The 9,333-nt window shown below is 34.7% G+C and overlaps 1 protein-coding gene across 1 annotated transcript; it reads right to left on the reverse strand.

Annotated features, from left to right (window-relative positions):
- Window positions 1-3,870: 3,870 nt before the first annotated feature.
- LOC138706200 (leukocyte receptor cluster member 1 homolog) lies at window positions 3,871-9,307 on the reverse strand. Its single transcript, XM_069835223.1, has 5 exons — window positions 9,152-9,307; window positions 8,849-8,948; window positions 7,761-8,027; window positions 5,402-5,701; window positions 3,871-4,541 (listed from the first exon to the last, which is right to left on the reverse strand). The coding sequence occupies exons 1-5, from the start codon at window positions 9,172-9,174 to the stop codon at window positions 4,311-4,313; spliced, it is 921 nt and encodes a 306-aa protein (XP_069691324.1). The 5' UTR covers window positions 9,175-9,307; the 3' UTR covers window positions 3,871-4,310.
- Window positions 9,308-9,333: the final 26 nt, after the last annotated feature.

Below are 9,333 nucleotides of genomic sequence, written 5' to 3' on the forward strand. Positions count from 1 at the left end.
GTTCCACGAATTCTATTTAATTCAACTCAACACAAAGCATTTCGCTAGTCTCTTATATGTTTCCAATTCACAGACAGATTTAGAAAAAGTGGAATTGTCTGAAATATACCGGTACTCTCTAAAATGATGCCTAGAAATGTTAAGGAACATTCTAAATTTATTGAAGTTGAGTGAAAATTATTGATATTAGAAATAAAGGTTATAACTAAATATTGATTTTGAGATATTTCTTTCGGAATTCAAACTGAGAGATAAATTTGAGGATGGTAATATTATTCGATCTGACTAAATAAAGGTCTTAAGGTTCGTCTTGTGAATCACATATGAAAAGCAAGTTTTTTTTTATTATTCATACTCTACATATAAATTAGCGAGTGAGAAAATTCTGCTTCTTCAGTTTTACTGGTTTTTAAGGTGCAGACATCCTTTAAATATGCCTCAAACTCTAAGGGCCCCTTCAGACGAGGCCACTTAGCAGTCACTAATGGCACTGTGAATCCGAGTCTGAAGCTCTGCAGACGGATGTGAAGCACTGCGAACACGCATTTGAAGCTCTTTAGAACTACATTTTTGTAGATAATTTTTCAGTCTTCCAATGGACATGGACAGAGATGTAGATATACTTTTGGTGATGCTTCTCATAAGGAGAAAGAATAGACGAAGAAATAGAAGGATCTGAGTTCATCCATTGGTTTTGGAAAGACTGAATCGAGAACTATTTCGCACATTATTTGATGATTTACATCAGGACTAGAAGAAGTTTTTTTTTTTTTTCGTATTTGTTAAGTCATTTCAAGAGCTCCTAGCTGGAATTAACAATGGAATTCGAAAAAAAGATACTGCGGGACAGTAGGCTGTATTCTACTGTGGCAGTGTAGAGAATTGATGGCCCAACAATTGTCCGTTAGCAGTGCCCCATGTGACACCTACAATTTAGTTCTTACAACAGGAAGCATCACTTTTAGTGGCCATCACCAGCAGTGAAGCCAACCACTCAGACTGTCTGTGGCTGTGTATGAAGGCCCTCATTTATATTCATTATTCACAAGTGGCAGCACTTCTAAACGTGACCTCGTCTGAAGGGGGTCTAAATGGACTTAACCAGAGTCATTTCAGAAAAAGTAAGCCTAGGAGAAAACAAAAATCCTCATACTGGGAAAATGTTCCTTCACAAAGACAAGCAAAGGATTTGAGGGAGGAGGGATATGACGATAGAGGCTGGATTAATCTTGCACAGGATAGGGACCGATGGTGGGCTTGTGTGAGGGCGACAATCTTTGGGTTCCTTAAAAGCCACAAGTAAGTAAGTTATAGATAGGCTTATGATAAATCTTTTAGCAGTTAATGCCTACATTTTGCTTATATTATTTTAAAATTAAATAATTAAACTTATACTTCCGGTAATGAATGTTGTTCTATGAAGCTGTAGTATTAGTAAGTGTCCCATTTTCAGCTTAAGAAATTGTAGTCACATTACCTAGGACAATTCTGAGTCTGATAAAGGCTTAAATGTTTCCTAGAAAACTCAAAGCCTGTAAATTCTCCTTACATTCCTATTCCTAACCGTGGTTGAAAACCTGTCTAGGAAATTAACACTGAAACAAGCATTTTTCAAAACGATAATTTCGATTAAATCTGAAATTGGCATATGTTAGTAGTACAAAATAATATATACACAAGTAACAACCACATTTTATTTACATAAATATTTTACAAATACGGCATAATATACATTTATATCAGTGTAATTAACTTGTTATATATGTAATATAATATATGAATATATACAGTATTGAGTAACTTGAAATAATAAGAAGTAATGAATACATAGGGAATTCGAAATAATTAAACTCTTCAAAATTTACATATTGCAGAGACGACAAAGTTGTTCCATTAGTGAGGTTACTTTACCTCACACTGGGGCACATTTAATAAGAAGTGATACACATTACAATCTTGATTGCATTTTAATGGACAGGACATGAACAGTTAATTGCAGAAAATTGATAATCCATATTGTCAATTTAAGATGCTGTAAAAAGTTGGTTTCCTTTTTGTGCACTTTCCCGCAACTAATTTCCTTTTTTATGCCCATTATAAGTTTGCTAATTACTAATAAATATTCGAGCAAGAGAGTGCGAAGTGAAATTTTTATAATAATCCAAAGGAGGTGAAAGTATTTACTTAAACTTGACACAGAAACGAACAAAAGTTGCACTTTCAACAAAGTTAAGCTGATCATGGTAGGCTCAATTCAGAAAGTAGAAAAGAGCAGTGTAAGCTATTCACTGTATACCACTTTTTGGGGGGGGGGGGAAGTGACAAGATCTCCAGAGATTCTGTTGTAACATCTCGATTTGTTCCATAATCAGGAAGTCATAGAATTTTTAAACGTAGCTTATGTGAGGGCGGAAATGAACCTCTGGGTTCCTTAAAAGCCATATATAAGTAAGTAATGTTAGTTTAAGAATAATTTTATATTGTTCTGAAGACTAGTTTCAAGGCTGTGGTTCATTGCGTGTTTTTATTATGGTAATTTTTTTATTTATGGAATAATATTTCATTGATTATCAGTTTAGTAGATGATTTGATTAATTTTTAATCTTAATCTTCCTCCGATTTAGTATAGAAATGATAAGCTATAATTAATTAATCCATATCTTTTTCATTCTCAGTAATTCATTGGTTACAGTTCTTTCATCTGGGTCTAACTATTATAGGTTAAATTATAGATTTTAGACAGAAAAAAAAATCAGAATTGCAGCTCCCATTACATGATGCAAAACTCTTGTGCACACACAGTCGAATTTTTCATGAGTAGGTAAATATTTTATCTCTACAAGCGTTCTTTTGTAACAAATGTGACATATACACAGTTTTAGAAGTTCATTTTTAGAAATGTAAATAGATTATTTTTATGTTCCATTCTCACCTCTTCATATTGTGATCTTTCTTAAGCTTAGACTTACTTGAATTTGCATCATTATTGCTCTGAAAATTTTCATTTAATCCGCATTTTTTCCACTGTAATGGATGTGACAAAAATGTCACCCACCTCAACACTTGATTTTATATTAACTTAAAAATCTGTTAACCAATTTCAATAATTATATTTTAAAAATTTTTTACTGGTACTTAAAAGATGACATTAACTATGTTAATAAGATACATGATTGTTTATTTTAATTTAAAAATATATTACATTATTTTCTGTAACAGGTGTGAAATTAACACGTGAAACATGTTTTTACTTTATTTTAGATGGAAAATTAATGCTTCACAAAAATTCGGTGAACAAATTAAGCTATGAGATATTCAGACAGTTTATGACACATTAGTATCTACCTTATTTTCACAGCAGAGTAAATTTTATTTATTTATTTATTTTTTTTTTAGTATGACGTGTCTATTATGAAAGATTGGCTGTCTAGGCCTGCCATTATCCGATGCTCAGCTGTCACTGTCTGAAGGGTTATGGTAGCAAGCAGTATAAAACATATCAATTCATCATCTGGATAGTGACAGTGGTCTAGGTGTAACAAAATTCACTGTGGCACATTGTACAAGATGGACACATTGAAAGTATACGTACCAAATCAATAAGAGCCAAAGAGTTAGTTGTGAATGCTCAGCATTGGAAACCAGCCTTCACGCACGCACACAGCATAGTTTGTCCAAGTATTATGAATCCGATTGCAGATGTTAGCTGATGATGCACTAGAAAGAATGGGAGTTTAATCCTGAATCAATTTTGTGAGAAATTTAATAGCTGTGTTAGACAGGTGAGATGATATGGCAGTAATGAAGCAGAGATACATTAAGAATTGCAGAGAAGCCGAAATAGTTGGAGAAAATCTGCCTCACAACTGCAGATCTCTTACAGTTCCTTAGGTTAGAAGTCGTCAGCTCAGCTATAGTCGGCCTAATATGTATACATGAATAATGTGACATCACTGTTTATTCTTGGCTCCAAAGTAGGATGAGCTGGCGGAGTTGGAGTCTTGACAAAGCCTCATATATAACATTTATTTACTTGTGAAATCGTGATCTTATAACCTCTCCAACTTGAAATATGTATTTCATGTAAATTTGTGCTATCATAGAAAAAACATTGTATGATACACATTCATAAAGGTATTTTTTTGGCTCTCGTCTGTTTGTGAAACTCTGCTTTACCTCATTTCACAAACTTTACATTTGTGCCAAAAATAGAACCTTTACGATCTTGTATCATAAATAACTATTAATTCACTTTTGTACTGAAGGTGCGCCTCTGCTTATGAATATTATTTGAATAGAGTTTTGGGTGTTCACAGCTTGTTTTGGCGTGCGATATGGGGATTGTACTGTGAGTGGTAGCGCTGAGTAACAGCTGGCACTTCATTGAGCTTGTTGGCTTCGGGGTCAGGTTCTCCACGAATCCTTGCAAGGAGGGCTTCACTTCGTTTCTGTTCCTCTCGTTCCCGTTTCAGCCGTTGGGCCCTCAGCTGCTCCAACTTGCTGGTGCTCACTGTTGCATTTGATTGACTTTCATCTGCAGACTGTAATGAAATAAGCACAGATCTTAGATACCAACAAGACTAGAATTGAACTTAGAAATAGGAAGGTCACTAAATGAACTCAATGACGATGACAGTCACATTGTGCCAAGAGGAGAAACTAGGAAACAGAAAATTCTACAAAGGTGCATACAATCTCAATGCTGATGGAATGGTATTCTAGTACATTACTTTTTCTCCTTGGTTTTTTTTCATTCAAAATTATCAGAGTTCCTTCAGTTGACTGACCACAGGATGGCAAACGTGTTTGGAGCTCACAAAACTACTTTGTCTGTCCCAAAACTTCTTATAAGGACACGATATTCGCATACGTTTTTAGATTTTTCTCCCACAGTTTGACATTGTCGTTTATAGCCTTTCTGTCACCTACCTATAGTTTCTACTTTCAGGTGCAAATAATTTTTTCATCTAATCTTTGGTTGTACCCAATGGTACCTAAAAATAGCAATGAGGCGAGAGTTCTTTAAGTGATACTACAGACGCCATGATCAATCCTGTCTTCACAGACTTCTGTAGATTCCGAGTTAGTTAATAATCGGACATGCATATCAAGAAAGATGAAGGAAGGAGTAATACAATTGGTTTTAGTGTAACTTAACAGGACAACTTCAGAGGTATCTGGTAATCATAGTAGCAAATGTTTAAAAACTGAAGTCAAATAACAATAAAAAGAATTGGTATATGCAAGGTGTAGTAGCTGTGCCATAGAAATGAACTAACCAAAGCCTGCAGTTAGCATAATGATCAAAGTACTTAGCATTAAAATCACACCAGTCAATAATTCAGTCACATATTTTTTCAGCAGTCCTAAACAACAGAGTTTTACAGAAATTTTCACTTACTTCAGCCGAAGTTTCACTTTCAGAACTTGAACTTTCTCTTCTTGTCCTCTTCTTACTTTTGTGTCTGCATTTCTCTTTCTTTGATTTCTTCTTTATCTTCTTCTGCTTCCCGTTTCTTTCTCTGTCCTCCGAATTAGGCTCACAGCTCTCATTGCTTTTCCTGAGTTTCTTACTCTTGCTAAAGGACTTCAATTCGTCAAATCCCAAGTAACGTCTGATGTCAGTGAGAGGGTCCTCCAGAGATTTTGATTTTTGTGTTGACTGTTTTGTGTCACTTTCAGACGACCCTCTGTTGGGAACCTGTAACATATATCAGGGTACAGTAGCCTAAATCAATGAATTTTTAAGGAAATACTTTACTGTGTTCTAAAACAATAGTACTTAAAAACATATGAAGACGAATTTATTCCTAAACTCAGATGGAAATTTAGAAAGAATATAAATTAAGACATAGGTAAATGAACCGAAGTCAACAATATATTATATAATCACAATATTAAAATGGTCGAGCAGGGCACTTTGTGAGATTATTATTATTACTAATGATGTGATGGTGATAAGGAGGAACCAACAGATACAGGGTTTCTGGAACATTGGTTTATCTCTATTTTTCTAAGTAGGCTAAATTTCAAGACATGCTTGCAGCATGTGGTCCAACTGCTTCAACATCTGTATGAATAAGCTGTTATTTCTTAAGATATTCCGGATTAAAAGATAGACATATTGTTAAAACATTTAGGCTAAATTGAGGATTCATTTCCAATTAGTGGTTGACATATCCTCCTTAAAATTGAAGTTCTGCATAGCTTTTCTCTATGCTTTTCAATCTGTTATATTTCAGTTGTTTAAAGAAAATCATATATTTATTTACTATGTCACTTGGACCACTGTTTCTAGGAATTTAGCGAATTTTCTGGACAAAACAAATGTTTAAAGGTAAAACCATGTGAATTGAAGACTGCGTGGAGTGAACGACTGATGTGAATTATAATTTTAAAAACCTGGAGTCATATGACACAGGACTTGGCTTGGTCTGATTTCTGATATCTGGCTGACACCATATAAACTGTGTGTCCCCATGCTGCAAAGTATGCCTTTAGTTCCTCTGAAGTGAAGGTTTTTTTTCATAAATTCTAGGCCTACTAGATTTTTACATTTACTGATATGGTTCTAGATATTTTGTGCTGTACATTCTGCATCTACGATATAACGTAAAAATTAAAATAACCTGCACCATGCCGAACCAAGACCATCTACAACACTCAGACCTGAGTGCAACAATCGATTGTAGTTAAAATGGCGAAGTGCTTAGGCCATCCACGTGAATAACATGTGCTTTGCGTCATGTGTATGATTTCTTGTGATTTGCTCCAAGTTTGTGTTTTCTAATGATAGTGTTTTATACTTCTTCGTTATTAGTGCTATTTTGTAAATTAGCTTTGTTTTATTGTGGATACTACCAGTATTTAAAATATCATCCTTGTCTGCTAAAATTGGTGGTCAGTTGTATGTAGGTTAGAAAGCTTGATTAAAATTTACATTCTGTATACAGGAAAAATGTATATGCTGATATAAATGCTTGCATGGCTAATGAATTTATTTATTATTCAAGGAAATATGAGGTGTTCCTGCTCTGTACCAGGGTGTAAATCCAATTATGGTTCAATATTACGTACTTCCACTTTGTGTTTCTCAAAAACAAAGAACTCTGAGAAAAGTGGATACGAAACATTCGTGAGAATTTTGTAGTAAACAGCTGTGTATAAAAAAACATTTTGAACCTAGATTTATAATCAGAGAAGATATTTTCCCTAGAGTAAATGGTGAACTTATTCGTGTCCCCAGGAAAATTCCCAAATGAGCGCTGATGCCTACCCAACAAACCAACCCAGTTACCGTACTGTTAACTGAATGACATTTGTATTTTGGAACAGTTGATGTGGGTTAATCAGAAACTGAAATGGATTCGGAACACCTCAAAATCTGTGCTTCAGTGGCTGGCCATGATAATATCTTTGAAAAATATTGGAGTGCAAGAGGTCAAATGACTTTATTGTCAAACGCCTGGCATTAGAAAACAACAACAACAGAAACTGATTATAGATCATGTGAAAGTTTCTTATAGTAACAGAAATTTTAGTCTTAAAGTTGCCCTAACATTGTAAATTTTTCAGACATTTGGATGTTAGGCCTTTATAAGTCAAAGAATCTCAAAGTCGGCTATGGATCAGTTTACATTTAAATCCGAATCCTACATATGGGATCACCATGGCCTTCCTAGTTTTCTAAGCCTTGCATGCAGGATGTAAAATTAGCATTCCATTATTTTAAGTAACTTCACCAGTGAAAGGCTAACTACCTTATTGTACCACGACACATTTCCTGTTGCTTCAACTGTATCCTGTCCAAGATATGTTAAATATCCTATTTGCTTCTCATATTTTTCTTTCTCCTCTTTTTTCTCTCGTTCATACTCGGGATTCGTTGCATCTGTTACAAGTTTTCCAGCTTCAAGATCTTCAAAGAAGTTTACATGTGAGTTCTGGTGAGAAACTTCAGGTTTAAGGGTTTCTTCAGCTCCACTTTTCCATTTTGTACGCAAGGCTGCATTTCTTGCTTCTCCTTCCTGTGAAACAAAAGCTGTGAAGTTTCCCAAACATATAGGCTAACATAGAGAGTTCCTATGCATAACAGTCCCACTCCAACCTCTACCTAACAAAATCTGCTGACAGGTGACAAGTGGTCGTATGCCAGCATACAAACAAGTCTGTGCACGCTTCCCTACGCAGACAGGTTCCACTTCACCCTTTACCACTTTGCTTCCTCGAGATGGGCACTCTGCACTACGGTCATTAAGCCGATAGAACATTACTACCACGAAACCAGATGGCCTGGGTTCGAATCTCGGTCGGGGAAAGTTACCTGGTTGAGGTTTTTTCCCGGGGTTTTCCCTGAACTCAATACGAGCAAATGCTGGGTAACTTCTGTTGTTGGACCCCGGGCTCATTTCACCGGCATTATCACCTTCATTTCATTCAGACGCAAAATAACCTGAGATGTGGATATAGCGTCATAAAATAACCCAAAAAACATTACTATCTGGACCAGTCTACATAGGAACTCTCTGTACTGTAATATGCCATGCCAAATGCATTCTTGAATTAAAATGAAATGGAAATAAACTGTTTAGGATGTTATATGTAAAATTCTGAACACTCTTAAAACAAAAACTAATAACGAAATATAGGCCTACAGATTACACAGCAGTTGCAATTTACCTAGAACTATTTTTAAATAATTACTTTTTATAGAGAACATGAAGAAGCAAAATAAATTTTGAACTGTGAATTAGGCCTATTTCTTACAGTAAGAGAACTGAATTTACTTGCACTCCTGATAAGAGTGAAATTCAATATTTTTCGAATTTGTATAGAAATGATTACGTACAGCTAGCGTTGCTCGTCTCTGTCGTTCTTTCTCTTCAGCTGCTAGTTTTGCTTCATCACGACGTACTCTTGCAATATTCTCTTTCGTTCTTACATGCCAACTGTAAAATATATTGTAGTTAGCAAGCGAATGAAATGTAATGTCTATTATTTGATACAGAAATTACATAAACAAAAAAATATATTTTTAATTTGTTAACATAACCTCACTCCACAAAAATAATTATGTTAAAATTGGCTCACAGATTATAAATCTTTTTACATTGGATAGAGAAAGGCAATTTAAAAATTAAATAAGTTTTACCTTTTCTTTGGTAGAATATTCATTTCGTGTGTACAAATTAAATATTTAATGAATGAGTTCTTCACCCTTTGTTATTATTTACATATAACGAAGTTGGCATTACTGTATAAATACTATTTTCATTTTTTAACGGACCTCTTTACACTAGTGCCACGACCGTTGAATCAGATGATCCACCTAGT

This window comes from Periplaneta americana, chromosome 9 (genome assembly GCF_040183065.1).
Source record: "Periplaneta americana isolate PAMFEO1 chromosome 9, P.americana_PAMFEO1_priV1, whole genome shotgun sequence".
Lineage (NCBI taxonomy): Eukaryota > Metazoa > Arthropoda > Insecta > Blattodea > Blattidae > Periplaneta > Periplaneta americana.